General features: G+C 52.3%; 7 protein-coding genes across 7 annotated transcripts; 3 read left to right on the top strand and 4 right to left on the bottom strand.

Annotated features, from left to right (window-relative positions):
• Positions 1-50: 50 nt before the first annotated feature.
• BJY04DRAFT_231940 (MFS transporter) lies at positions 51-1732 on the bottom strand (the record flags this gene model as incomplete). Its single annotated transcript, XM_073719652.1, has 3 exons — positions 1541-1732; positions 996-1491; positions 51-945 (listed from the first exon to the last, which is right to left on the bottom strand). The coding sequence occupies exons 1-3, from the start codon at positions 1716-1718 to the stop codon at positions 51-53; spliced, it is 1569 nt and encodes a 522-aa protein (XP_073566056.1). The 5' UTR covers positions 1719-1732.
• A 599-nt stretch (positions 1733-2331) lies between these two features.
• On the bottom strand, positions 2332-4521 carry BJY04DRAFT_231942 (Zn(II)2Cys6 transcription factor; the record flags this gene model as incomplete). Its single annotated transcript, XM_073719653.1, has 1 exon — positions 2332-4521. The coding sequence occupies one exon, from the start codon at positions 4519-4521 to the stop codon at positions 2332-2334; it is 2190 nt and encodes a 729-aa protein (XP_073566057.1).
• Positions 4522-5161: 640 nt separating this feature from the next.
• On the top strand, positions 5162-5722 carry BJY04DRAFT_223325 (uncharacterized protein; the record flags this gene model as incomplete). The annotated part of the gene is made up of 1 exon (XM_073717662.1): positions 5162-5722. The coding sequence occupies one exon, from the start codon at positions 5162-5164 to the stop codon at positions 5720-5722; it is 561 nt and encodes a 186-aa protein (XP_073566058.1).
• Positions 5723-5908: 186 nt separating this feature from the next.
• On the bottom strand, positions 5909-8764 carry BJY04DRAFT_210779 (uncharacterized protein; the record flags this gene model as incomplete). Its single annotated transcript, XM_073714303.1, has 10 exons — positions 5909-6004; positions 6067-6134; positions 6214-6447; positions 6536-6703; positions 6786-7022; positions 7111-7167; positions 7904-8071; positions 8121-8233; positions 8287-8456; positions 8510-8764. The coding sequence occupies 10 exons, from the start codon at positions 8762-8764 to the stop codon at positions 5909-5911; spliced, it is 1566 nt and encodes a 521-aa protein (XP_073566059.1).
• Positions 8765-9063: 299 nt separating this feature from the next.
• Positions 9064-10897, top strand: BJY04DRAFT_231948 (major facilitator superfamily domain-containing protein; the record flags this gene model as incomplete). Its single annotated transcript, XM_073719654.1, has 6 exons — positions 9064-9144; positions 9192-9254; positions 9304-9466; positions 9514-10468; positions 10519-10652; positions 10698-10897. 6 exons carry the CDS (start codon positions 9064-9066, stop codon positions 10823-10825), a joined length of 1524 nt encoding a protein of 507 aa, XP_073566060.1. The 3' UTR covers positions 10826-10897.
• A 647-nt stretch (positions 10898-11544) lies between these two features.
• On the top strand, positions 11545-12924 carry BJY04DRAFT_210781 (NAD(P)/FAD-dependent oxidoreductase; the record flags this gene model as incomplete). Its single annotated transcript, XM_073714304.1, has 2 exons — positions 11545-11870; positions 12075-12924. The coding sequence occupies 2 exons, from the start codon at positions 11545-11547 to the stop codon at positions 12922-12924; spliced, it is 1176 nt and encodes a 391-aa protein (XP_073566061.1).
• A 199-nt stretch (positions 12925-13123) lies between these two features.
• On the bottom strand, positions 13124-13615 carry BJY04DRAFT_223331 (uncharacterized protein; the record flags this gene model as incomplete). Its single annotated transcript, XM_073717663.1, has 1 exon — positions 13124-13615. One exon carries the CDS (start codon positions 13613-13615, stop codon positions 13124-13126), a length of 492 nt encoding a protein of 163 aa, XP_073566062.1.
• Positions 13616-13933: the final 318 nt, after the last annotated feature.

The raw sequence follows: 13933 nt of genomic DNA on the forward strand, positions 1-13933 counted from the left end.
ACACAACACAATATATGGAAATAACACCTCAACATCACTCGATCAACAGCTCATACATCTCCCTCAACCTTCTTCCCCTCCACCCTCTCAACCCTCGCCGCATCACCCTCCATAACAACCGCCACCTCCTCAAGACTAACGCCCCTCGTCTCCGGATAAAGTAGCCAGATGACAGCGGTCTCAGCAGCTAGAATCACAACATAAACAAGATAATACTTCCAACCCAGGTCCTCAATTCCGATGGGATTTACAAACTGGTTGAAGCCCGTGCCGCCCTTGTTCGAAAGCTGCATGATGGCAATTCCTTTGGATCGCTGCAAGAAGGGAAATACCTCTGAGACGTACAGGTATTGCAAGGGCATCATGAGATTGTAGAAGGCGTAGTAGATAAAGATGAGCGCGACGACAGCGGTGGCGGCGGAGTTGTTCCCGTTTTCACCGTCGGCGTCGGTGGAGTTTGCGAAGACCGCGGAGGCGGCGGTCCAGCAGGAGAAGATGATGCACATGCTACTGAAGCCTGTGAGGAGTTGGGTGCGACGGGGGAGGTAGTTCGTTCCTAGACTTGCAGCCAGTCCTCCAGTCACCAAATTCCAGCAACTCAGACCGACGTTGATCTGGTTCTGGGTGAGGCGATCGTCGATTCCGATCGTGGAGAGGACCTTCGCGAGGTAGTAGCTGACAAGACCGTTGCCAGCCCATTGAGAGAAGAGACCGACGCAGAATGCGACTGTGCACCGACGGAGGTTGGCCTTTGTGCTGAAGAGTTCGCGCCACGGGGAAGAGGAGGCGTCTTTTTCTAGGCGGATGGTTTCACGGATCTGAAGGTACTCAGCGGCGACAAAAGCCGAATCAGGGTCGCCTTCGCCGTGATACTTTGTCAAGATAGAAAGAGCTTCGTCGTGTCGGTCGCGGGAGATGAGCCAGCGTGGGGATTCCGGAACGAACCTACTAATGTCAGTAATCTCGGAGGATTCTCAGGGAAGATAAATACGGACCAGATAAAAGCGACCTGTAGCAAGCTGGGCAATATTTGGAATAACGTCGGCAGCCTCCAACTCCATTCGTTCGGCCAGTTGAAGGTGCCGAGCGTTGTTCCAGCAGCCAATACCGAGCCTACATACCACGAGATCTGGAAGCAACCCACCATGATTGCTCGCTCTTTCGGATAGCAAAGCTCTGTAAGCAACTGCGCTGCCCCAGAGAGAGCAATGGCCAGTCCAAACCCGATGATTATGCGTGAAGCGACCAGCATGCCGAGGTTGGCGGCTGCTGTTTGAATAACGACGCCAATGAGAACAATAAAAGACCCGAAGATAACGCTGAACCGACGACCCCAGCGATCATTACATAAGGGGATGGCGGGAACGGCAGCGACAGAGCCAATCGAAATGGCAGCGGAGACAAGCCCAAGTGTTGCGCTGCTTGGGTAGTCAAAGTGAGCTTGCCATCTGTCGACCGCTTGAAGACCGTTGAGGACACTGCCATCGAAACCTGGAGTACATTAACTTGCATCATGGACAGTGGGTGGGGTGGAGTTCACCTGTGGTGATCTCAACTCCCAGAGCTGATGGCATGAGGAAGAGGTAGAGATTGCGCAGGTTTCTCTTCTTGTACCATGGTATTTTGTCTTCAGCTAGGAGGCGTGAGACCTCGGAGGTCGCTGCGATCTCATTGACTTTGACATCGCCTTTGGCGGTTCCAGCCGCTCCTTTCGCCATGGCGGAGTTAGAACAGGCTCAGAGGTGTGGTGATCTATCTTGCAGTTTGAGGGGGAGTGGGTTACTCTTTATATCCTCTCGTAGTGTACCAGCTGATCTCAACTGACCGGGACAATCGTCGCCGAGTGGTAGTCCAAATAGAGCAAGTGGCCCACTCAAAGACCCTGGGAGCAGAGCAGGATGTCAAAACACGAACCCCGCATTTAAAATTCGGGGTAGCAAACCCCATGGGGGCGTATCTTCCCTAGCCCGGACTATAATTGGCGGGGAAATGCGACTGCAGGATCCCGAATTTTTGTGCTCGGCGCCTTGGTTGGCGAATTACGAGAAGCGCGGCGCTTCATAAGGTGCTGATGAGGAGGGGTGCGATATGGTCAAATCATGAAGAATCCCTGTCGTGACTTCAGGCTGTGAGGTTTAGGCTATTTCCAATCTGCTAGATCCATCGGCTCACTTTCGCCAATCGGGTCATTACAGCTTTGTAGCGATGAAGGACTAATACCTAGGTGTACTTGTGACGGGGAGAGAGCAACAGAGATGCTCTGTAAGCCACGCGCAACCGACGGCAAGGAAGAATATCATGCAGTATTCTTTTTCCGCCTGTAATATATCATCACAATTCCATGGCAAAACCGCCACCTCCATCCGCACCCAAAGCTCCATCGACAAGATCAAAATCCAGCCGTACATGAGGATCAAGATTCGCTCCCATCAAGGCAGATCGTGCGTCCGGGCTAAGGCCTGCTTGAACATCGAGCAGTGACTCCGAGCCATAAAAGACCTCCTGCCCGGGGAATGCAGGAAGCCAAGCTTCCCACGGTTCTAGGGCGGTATCGATAATTGGATTGGATGGCAAGATATACGAGTCGTTTGATGGAGAAGTAATGGTGGGCGGCGGAGAAAGAGGTTGTGAGCACTGGTCGGTACTATCCTGCGATTGCGACTGAGGTCTGGATTGAGAGGGCTTCCGCGCTGATGCAGCTGCATTTGTCGAAAATAAAGCCTGTAATTGCCTCGTTGCCTGCCGCTCTAGTATTTTCTGGATCCGCATACGAATAATGTCGATACTTCTCTCCAATGCAGGCATAGCTGTTGCGGTATGTTGCAGGATTTCAAGGAGGAATTTCAGCTCGGTCCATGCGGGCGACCCTTGCTTCTGGGGGTCAAGGCCATCGCAAATATCTGTCTCGAGCTGGTATACTGCAGTAGTTGCGGCGGTGTATGTGCAGTAGCTGTTCATGTACGTGATGTGATGGAAGCCGAACGTGTCGACGTACATCTTCAGCAGATCATAGATGGCTGTTGTTGCGGATCGACAGGTTTTCCAGCTCTGTTGAACAGCTGGTGTCTGCGAGGTTTGTCTGCCGGCAACGTGTGGGCGGTGCAGGAGTATGCGGGTTGTGTGGTACATCAGGTTTAGCGAGGTGATATGTGGTGGTGGGCTAAGTTGGGGGATATGCTCTGGGGAGATGCGGAGGAAAGGAAGGAGGCCCGTCCACCAGATTCTCAAATCGTCGGAAATGCGTGAGAAAGCGGCCATTCTAGACGACCCGGCTCGCGGACTTTCGTGAACGGTAGGGTGCGCGCTGTATAGCTCTAGCATAAGTCGACTGACTATCATGCACAATTTGCATAAAGCTGTAAAGCAGGATATGATGTGACCGGGGGTAGGTTGGAATGATGGAAGCTCATCTGCTCGAGGATCCGGCCCGTAAAATGGCTCCCACGGATCGTCTTCAGAGAAGTCATCGAGAAAATCCAGAGGAACTGTATCAGCTCCGAGAATGAAGTTCGGCATTCTCCCGAGGTACAGACTGATGTGTTTATCCCATGCATACAAACTCCAGAAAAGCCGCTTGCGGATTTCAATATCCTCCGGCGAGAGCGATTTTGCGTAGTGTTGAAGCTTGTCTGTCGAAACATGAAGACCCAGATCAATGGCCATGCGAAATGCCATGCCAGAAAACAGCCAAGCTTGCGAGGAGCGTCCACTGGCGACCTCGCGAGCAGATTGCTGCAGGAGAGCTTGGATAGTAGCAATAGAGGGCGCTCTCAGCGTTTCCATCGCAAGTGATATTCTGGCTTCCGACATGAGCCGATCAGTGAGTTGCTGGAATGACTCCCCTTGCATAGCCTCATTCCAGATTTTCTCCGGGGCGCGTATAAACCGACAGCTATGCGCGCAAAGTACCTGGAGCACTGTTCGGGAGCAGTACGACGGTCGGTCACCATCTGTGAGCTGCGACATGTCACGAGTAAATGCAGGCCGATAGACGAACAGGAACATCGGATGGAGCCAGCACCAGTGCAGTTGTAGCAGCGTGCTCGCCAGATCTTCTGGTATTCCGCTCTGAGGTGTGATTAGCTGAAGGTTGAGATTCTCCAAGCTCTTCTGAGTTGCTGCATTGGAGACGAGAGTTTGTCGCAGCTCGGCTCTTCGGGGATCTGTTGCTGGTACCGATGGCTGCGGGGGCCTGTATGACTCTTCGACCGGGGCCTCATGGATGGCGGAAGTGGGATTGTGATAGCTCACATCACCGCGAGCATTGACGCTGAACAAGTCAGCATCTTGGGCTGTGAAGGTTGGTGGAACTGGCGTGGAGGGGGTAGATTCCGGGTGTGGTGCTTTCTCGAGCTGGCGGATCCGCTCCTGCAGAGCGCGCACGTACGCGATCGACGGGGCTTTTTCATACTCGCAGCGCGAATTGGAGGCTATACAGTTGGAGCAGGCAGGTGATGTTCCATCACATTTGCTCTTGCGGCGGCGACAGGTCGAGCAGACGATCTTGCGGTGTCGAGCCATGAGAGTGGGTGGTTGCTTGAAGCTTGAAGGAGGTCGGAAAGTCGCCGGGGAGATTTGTGCGGGGAATGCCCGGCCCGGGGAAACTAAATCCGGTCATTCTTGACTTCTTCTTACAGTCAATCATGTGGCTATCGGGCTATGTTAGAGCGATGAAGATATAGCTGATTGACCAGCACTGTCCAAATTATACTTTCGAGGCAGACAGAGAGCAGTATACCCAGGTTCGCATCACAAGCACCACCAATTGCCATTCAATGCATATGTATCGGTAGTGTGCTGCGGGTTTACCTATCTCATTTCTCGGGCACTTATTCCGGCAAGCTGGAGGCATATTGCCAGAAATACCATTCTAGTTTGATTGGTTGAACAAGCCTACTAGTCCCTAGCCTCGGGGTTTGTGATACGACCGTTGTCTAACATTATCACGCAAGTCCTGGTTTCAATCCCCGCTATCACTGCGAATGTACCCCGGTTGAAACTTAGCGAGCCAGAGTAAGACCGTTTGTCATATGTTAACATATTTAGACACAGCATATGCCGGGTGAACGCCAGTAACTATTTAAGAATCACCACCCTCTGGAGCTTTGCAACTCCCAGCTCTCTTTTTTTTCAGAGCCTATCGCATTTATTTTGTGTAGAGATGGTCAGAGTACACCTTTACGCCCTTTTCGCTGCAGCCTTTGGCGCTGTTGTAGCCATAATACCACCTTCTGTTCCTCCCACTTCTACTGCCTTATCTCATACATCCCTTGCTCGCGCCAACATCGTCCCATTCTATCGAGCATACAGCTCCAATATCCGCGACCATTTCTACACCACCGACCGCAACGAACTGAACAACGCTGTGCAAAACCTCCAATACACCGCCGAGGGGATCGCATGCCGCATTCAATCAATGCGCGTCTCAGGAACCGTGCCGCTGTACAGAATGTACTCACAAAGAGCCACGGATCATTTCTATACTACATCAGCAACAGAGCGGGACCGCGCAGTTCAGAGTCTGGGGTACACCGACGAAGGCGTTGCGGGCTATATCTACCCGCAGCAGGCGCAGCCATCCCTAACCCCGCTGTACCCTTTGTATAGTGGGCGGGACACCGACCATTTCTATACTATCTCAGCAACTGAGAGGGATAATGCGGTTGCAAGGTTTGGGTATAGCGATGAGGGCATTGCGGGCTACGCTTTTCCGCCGGAGTAGAGTGCGGTTAAGTTAGCTGTGCGGTCATTTACCTAGCTGTTGAAAATCCACCTCCATGTGCCGGAATATTTGCTGTTGATTACTGACTATATTGTCTCGTCTATTGTGTAACACCCGGCACTTTTGTCAATTACAACACAGTGTACACGATGAAGGAATAACATGAACATGCAAAACATCCCCCTGTCAAGCCTTATTCTCCCCCTGATTCGGCACCCCTGTATTCTTCTCCGCCAACGTATCAGCCTTCAACGCCGGCCTATCCGCCTTTCCAGCCGTCGTCTATACAAATCCCCATTAGCCACTACCCAGTCAAGCCACAGTAAAAAAGAAACAGTACTCACCCCCCCATCAACAGGCATAATCAATCCTGTAATCCACTTTGCCTCCTTACTACACAGGAACAGAATCGCTGCACATTGTCAGCGCTGGCCCCAAACAGCCCCTTGCCCCCCGTCACACCCCTCTGCTTCCTTGATGGGTAAACATACCATATCCAACATCCCATCCATCCCCCTCCCTCTTCATCAAATTCTGGTTAATCCGCGCCTGCCGCATCTCATCCGTCATTCCGCGTCCCCTAACCATCGGCGTGTACACCATGCCAGGGCACACGCAGTTCACGCGGATATTCTCCGGCCCGTGCTGCGCGGCCATGGCGCGCGTCATTTGGATGATTGCGCCTTTGCTTGTGGGGTAGAGGAGCGAAGGGTTGCCGCCTAGTACTGTAGGGCAAGGTTATTACTTTGGTCTGCAATATAGGGTAGGGTTGCAGACGAGGATGGGTAAATAAAAGGAAAGGTAGATACATACACCCACTAACAGAAGACATATTGACAAGAGCACCCCGTCCAGCCTTCCTCATCTCAGGAATCACAAACCGGCTCATGAGAACCATGCTCGTGACGTTTATCCTGAAGTCGCGCTCCCAAGCCGTGAGGTCGAGTGTTGTTGCGTCGCCCATTGCGCCGCCGACGCCGACTATGCCGTTTTATATTATGATCAGCTTCTCTCTTTATCGTTGTCTCGGTCTTCCGTAGATAGAAAAGAGGGTGATACATACCAATATTTACCAAAATCCCCACGCTCCCAAACCTGCTCACCGTCGTCTCGACTACCCTCTTGCAATCCTCTTCGCTTGTGACGTCGGCCTGCACGACGATTGTCTCGCCGGGGGCGCCTTCGGCTTCGATCATTCGTTTCGTCTCGTTTGCCCACTCGGGGTTGAAATCTACCAGGACGACGTTGGCGCCCTGGCGGGCGAGGAGGATTGCTGTTGCGCGGCCGTTGCCGATTTCGCCTGGGGGTTTTGATTGTTAGTTTATAGTTTTAATGGTAATAAGGGAAAGGAAAAGAAAAGGGGAGAGAAAGAGGGAGAGGAGATGTACCCGCCATGCGCGATCCAGCGCCTGTGACGATGGCGACTTCATTGGTGAAGGTGAATGCTGGTGGGGGAGACATTGCGAATATTGTTTAGTGTGCACGAAAGAAATTGCTGTACGCTAGTAGTTCAGATAGGACGGAGGCTCTTTCTTAAGACTTGTTCTCGATTGAGACTCTGGTGATATTGGAGAGGTATACCTCGGACCTCCGACGGGGAGTCGCCGGCTTGCCGGGCCTTCGACACTCCACACTTGGCGGCGGAAAGTCGCCGGTGGAGTGCGGGGAAGACAAGGAACGTGGCGAGAAGCTTGGGCTGCTTGATTTTGCCTTCGGGTAAAAGGCCTCGGGATTTGGAAGATGTACGAAGATGAGCGGATGATGTTACGTCAGGTTGGGGTAGTTAGTTAGGGAGGAGAAACGGCGGAAGGGGAGTGCATGGGGTAGCCTTGACGGTGACCCCGGAGTAGTAAGAGAATACACAGCATAAAGGCTAGATGAAAAGCCCGTCCAATAGATATAAAGCAGTTTGTGATAATAATATAGCTGATATTGGGAGTTGTTGGACCACGGTGGTCCCTCTGTATATAAAAATAAAATAACATGAAATGTCTTTCATGGCTCATAGCTATGATACAAGAACGCTACAAATGAATCATAGATTCGCCTTCTCACTCCCTATACTCGCGTCACCTAACCAGAAGTCAAACCACTTGACTATGCCCTTCAAACTCTGTTCCTTGACGTACCCTACTAGGTGTTAGCAGTGCCAATCAAAGTGGGTAGAACGAGGCAACCAACGTTCATAAGAATCCTCCATATTCCCTCTCAACGCAAACCCATGCTCCACTCCAGCGAACAGCTGTAATTGATATCGCGCCCCGTTGGAATCCATAATATCAAGTGCTTTCCGACGAGCTGCGGTCGGGAACGTGTGGTCTTGCACGGAGCATGATAGGAACAGTGGCTCTGCAGAATAATCAACATGATGTCAACCTCAAGGTTAGCAGGATCCTACGTTTTAGATTCGCGAAATGCCTCTCCTTCAAGAAAGCCGGATGACCGAACGCACCGGCGCTGACGGCATCGCTGGCAAGTAAGTCACAGACATAGGGCGCGCCAAAGCAGTATCTACTCAAAGTGAGAAACTTGAAGCGTATCCAAAGAGGATGGAATAGACGAACCCAACACAAGCATACTTCGTCCCTGGCTTTCCAAACTCTCGTTTGACTGCATCCACCCAGCGCGGAACAGCTTCGTTAGCAAACGTCATATGCTTCGTTTTCCACGCTTCGTAGTCAAATGATGGGTTAGAGTTGTCATGTCGATTGCGTCGGTGCTTCCAGACCGGGTCCTACATTGTTCAGTGGCTGTTTAAGTAGTAAGATAGGGAAAAGAGGTGCGTACGCCACGGAAATAGTCCAGCCCAATAACGGTATATCCGGCGTCGGCGAATGCGTCCATCACCAAGAGGCCGTTCTGGAACATACCCCATACATCGGGAAAGTATAACAGGATATGGCCATTCGGAGATTTCGGGTATGTAATGTATGTTTCGACGCCAGCAACGGATTTGAAATATCCGCGTGGGGTGCCATTGTGGAGGGTACCCTGCAAACAGCAAGACCCCGGGGGTTTAGCGAGCCATGTAGTCGAAGCCATCTTGTTGGTGCTAAGCAACGGTGAGTGATGCAAGTCACCGCTACGTACACGATCTTATACGTATGCCGAATCCTGGGAGGTTTTCCGGCTTCCGCTGGAGATTGGAGAGGGGACAGTATCGGGGACATTCCGGAGGGCCTCCAACGGCAAATGGCCGGGCAGACAGAGACAGCTAGGCCGGGGAGTGAAGGCGTCAGCTGATCCCCGCATCCTTCCCCAGATTCAGGGTTCTTAAGTGCCAACTCGCCCGTGAGTCCTTGGATTGTGCTATCAACAATCTCCGTCGACCGTACGCCAGGATGCAAATCAGAACAGCGGACCAAGTTGAGAATGCTTCTCACTATGAGAATCCGGCGGACGCAAAGACAGAGCTGTATGAGGTACGAAATTCTCACCCTTACCATGGTCATGGAAGTTGACAGAACAGAACGATGCCATTGGGTATCGAGAGTACAGAGACGGACTGGATATCGAAGTCTCCGATAAAGAGGTATTTTGTCATCTGTCTGCGAGACGAAAAGACACACTAACGATAGTAGAACTCTCGAGTTCGTTGGAAAATAGACGCGATCATCCTCCCCATCTTTCTCGTCACCCAAGCCCTGCAGTTCCTCGACAAGACCGCGTTGAACTATGCGAACATTCTGGGCTACCAAGACACGTTGAATCTCAAGGGGCAGCAGTTCAATTACCTCTCGGCCAGTATGATACTTTCATGCATCCATGGAAACGTTTACTGACGATTCTAGTGGTATATGCTGGGTACTTCTTCGGACAATACCCCTGTGGGTGGCTGATCGGACGCTTCCCAGCGCAACGCGTGCTCGGAATTAGTTGTTTTTTATGGGGTCTGATGGTGATCATAATGACACAGTGCCGCTCGTACTCTAGCGCGCTGGGAGTCCGGTTCATCATGGGGATGTTCGAAGCAGCCGTGACCCCAGGCCTGACACTTATGACCGGTTTCTGGTATACCCGTCGCGAGATCCCCCTCCGTCAGTGTATCTGGTACTCCTCGCTCGGATGGGCGGGGATTGTCGGATCGTATATTTCGTTCGGAATCTCCAAGATGTCCCCAGACACAAAGCCCGAGCGATGGGAGATCCTGTTCTTCATCCTCGGCGGTGTGACCTGCCTCTGGTCCTTTGTTCTGTATTTCGTCCTCTCCGATTCACCGTCGAGCGCCTTCTTCCTCAACCAGCGCGAGCGCCTCATTGCCGTCAAACGGGTTTCAGCGAACGAAACCGGCATCAAAAATAAAGCATTCAACAAGAAGCAAGCTGTGACAGCCTTTATCGACCCGAAAGCAATCCTGCTCTTCATTTCTGTCTTCGCAGCTGCAATTCCCAACGGCGTCGTCAACTCCTTCTCCACGGTCATCATTCAGGATATGGGCTTCGGGACCACAAAGACGACGCAGTTAAAGTCGGTCGGCGATGGTGTTCAAATCATTGCATTGATCATTGGCGGGATAATCACCCTCAACATCCCCAACAGTCGTCTTCTCACTGCGACGGCTGCCAATATCCTCTGCACCGTTGCCGCCGGATGCATGGCGTACCTCCCGAGGCATCTAACATGGCAGCGTCTGGCATGTTTCTGGCTCGTCAATTCCCAGTCAGTTGGGTTCACTGTTTCCCTTGTGACGGTGTCGTCGAATATGGCGGGGTATACGCATCGCGCTATGGCAAATGCAATGGTCTTGTAAGCATTCCTCCTCTATTTCTCTTAGTATTTCTTTTAAAACATTCCAGTACCGCATACTGCTGGGGCAACTTCGCTGGCCCGTTCGTGGTGAAGCCGTCCGAGGCTCCCGAGTACAGGGGCGCCACCATTGGGCTCCTCGTCGGATATGCCATCAAGACAGCTTGTCATCTTGGCTTGTTGCGTAAGTTGTCTCGCGTCGAGAAAGGGAAAAGTGCTGACTATTCAGTATATTTGTTCACCACCAACCGCTACCGCGACTCAACGTATGGACCGGCGGACAAGGCTCGCAGTGATGAGGCGGGTATGCAGGATAAGACGGAGTTTGAGAATGTGGATTTCCGATACGTGTTGTAGATTGTTGGTTTATCGACGTAAATGAGATCTAGGATTGAGTGTCCTTGCAGAGCTTTATGGTACTGCCATCCCTTGCGTTCCAGCTGGAAGATCTTGAGACTTGCTCAGACCACTTTTACTTGGTCTCTGATATAATTTCTTGCACCTATGCTTTCGAGCGATTGATTTTATAGCCCATTAGGCTGCTACACTCAGCGGATCAGGACCATATATGCTCATCACCATATACGAGCAGGCCTTTGCTAGTACATCAAAAAGACCAACGCATTATGCAGGGACCTAGATATGAGAGTAGGTAGGTAGTTATACCTGGTATAATAGGTCCTGATACCTAAGCAAGGTCACGTGGCACGACGCAACATGAACCTTTTCCCGCCGGAAGCGCACGAGGCAAAGTATTCCGCCGGCAAACAACTCGTGTCCACCCATCAAATATGGGTTCAGGGCTTCTCTCACCACACTGTGAATTAATGCGACCGGTCCGGGTACCGGCGAGGGCAAGACGAAGCCGAATGAGGCAGAGTATCTGATCCTCGTCTTGTGGGGGGCGTGCGATGTCTCCACACATTTCAACGGAAGGCGCAACTAGACTCCGAGCACGGAGGACTCCCTAGTTACAGAGGGGTACAAAAGGTTGGAGACTCTCTCTAGCAGTCAGGATAACTTCACTCAACCTACACTCCAACCCACCACGCTCTCCCGAACAAATCTACAGCACAATGCCTACCGTCATCCTCGGCGGCGGTATAATCGCTGCTTCAATCGCCTACTACCTGACCGAGCACCAACAACAGTCGCAGCAAGAAATCCACATCATTGAATCGGCTCCCGAACTGTTCTCCTCTGCTTCTGGATTCGCAGCGGGCTTCCTTGCGAAAGACTGGTTCGAGCCGTCTCTCCTCCCACTAGGTGAATACTCTTTTGCACTCCATGAATCGCTCGCTGCGGAGCATGGCGGGGATAAGAAGTGGGGGTATATGAAGGGGACGGCATTGAGCTTGGGATCTACGGATGCTGGCGCTGGAGGAGCGAGGGGCGACGACTAGTTACGCTCGGGGTCTAGCCGTGCGGAAACGGCGATGATGAAGCCGGTTTTGACGGACGGGCCTGGGTGGTTGACGAAGCAGAGGGGAACGGCTGTGGAGAGGATTAGTGAGGGGGGGAGTGTGGCGCAGGTGTATGTATTCATTCCTTTCTCCTCTGGTGGCGAAAAGCTCTCTTGTGGTGAGAAGATTCTAACAAGAAACAGCGACCCCCTCCGCCTCTCGCACTTTCTGCTCGAAAGGGCCCTATCTCGCGGGGTCACGCTCCACCAACCCGCCAAAGCAACAGCCATTATCCAAGACAGCAACGGAACGCTCACGGGTATCGAAATACTCAACCTCTCAACAAACACAATATCAACCCTTCCCTGCACGACCCTCATCTTCGCAACCGCAGCCTGGACATCCTCCGTCTTCACCTCTCTTTTCCCCACGTCAACAACCACATTCCCAATCTATCCGCTAGCAGGCTACTCCCTAGTCCTCCGCTCCCCACGCTACACAGCCGAGCACGAAAAAGCAGTCAGCGGCCAATCTCACGCGGTGTTCACAACCCACCCGCCAAGCTGCGGGTTCAGTCCCGAAATGTTCTCGCGCGAGGGAGGGGAGATCTATATTGCCGGTCTCAACAGCCGTGGAATTCCCGTTCCGGACTCGATCTCAGAGTTGAAAGACAAATTCTTCCAGAAATCCGAAATGGACAAACTCAAGTCCGTTGCAAACAGACTTATGGGCTCTCTCCCGTCGGGGATATCGGAATCAGCCGATGAACTTTCGAACGTCAACGACCTGACGATCGTCAGGGAGGGACTCTGTCTCCGACCCGTTGCGGAGAGGGGCGTGCCGTTTGTCAGTAGGGTTGGGGATGAGTTGCTTGGTGGTGTGAAAACGAAAAGAGGAGGAGGGGTGTTTGTGGCAGCGGGGCATGGGCCTTGGGGCATTACGCTGTCTCTGGGGACGGGGCGCGTTGTAGCGGATTTGGCCAGGGGATTAAAACCACAGGTTGATATTAGTGGGTTGGGTGTTAAGGAGGGGAGTGCGAAGGCGAAGCTATGATACACGAATTGGGCGATAGATAAAGAAGGTTATAGAAGATAGATGGTTTACGGAATGAAAATGCCTGAATGATATGAAAGCGGGTTATAACTGCGAGCAGGCACAGTAATACTCCCTGCACCCCAATGGAATCGAAATTAATATGCCATTTCCATACGTTCAGTCAAAAAGAGGCAGTGCCCTGAGATCCTACCCCCGGTTATCCCCCTTCTGCAAAATCCTCCATGCGCATCCACACAACCTCCGCCATATCTCCAAGTTCATCCTCAGCAAACACATAATCCCTCTCGCCGTCCTCAGTCGGATCCCTCCGAAACATCTCCCGAAACCTCACCATCAACGGAGCCCCAGCAACAACAACCTGCCCATCCCCATCTTCATCTCTAGTGATCTCAACAGACGCACCACAAACGGCACCCCCCTCAAAACACCGACACCAATCCGGAACCCACTTCTCAAAAACAATCTTCTTCCGATCCTTGCCCAGAAAAATCAGAACCACAGCCCGAACACCCCCCTCCGAGATCCGCACCCACAGTCTCGCCCTCTCCCGGAGATACGCCATGTGCTCTTCATACCCACACTCGACAACCACACTGGATCTAACACGTGGACCCCCTTCCACTTCCCATGTTGGAGGCCTCTGATGAGATTGACACTGGAAAGGCTCAAACGACGCATCCGGCTCCATCGCAATACCCCCCTCAGAACTGCAACACCGCGCCGAGCCATTCAGTATAATCCCCCCCAAACCCCGGTTTCTTTCTCCCTCCGTGTCGCCCATGCGCGAACTCATAACAGAGATATACTTCGAGAACTCGCCCTGTGCGATTTCTAGCGGCGCGCTGGTGAGTTTCACGAGGAGGTCCTGCGCCTCGGCGAGGTATAGGATGCGGGATCGTTTGTAGATGAAGATTTCGGCGGGGTGGTCGTTTGAGTACTCGACTAGATTGAGTGGGACGTGGGTGAAGTGGATGAGGACGGGGTTGTTGACGGGGTTGGGGGCTGG

Source organism: Aspergillus karnatakaensis (assembly GCF_047715665.1).
Source record: "Aspergillus karnatakaensis strain CBS 102800 unplaced genomic scaffold BJY04scaffold_70, whole genome shotgun sequence".
Lineage (NCBI taxonomy): Eukaryota > Fungi > Ascomycota > Eurotiomycetes > Eurotiales > Aspergillaceae > Aspergillus > Aspergillus karnatakaensis.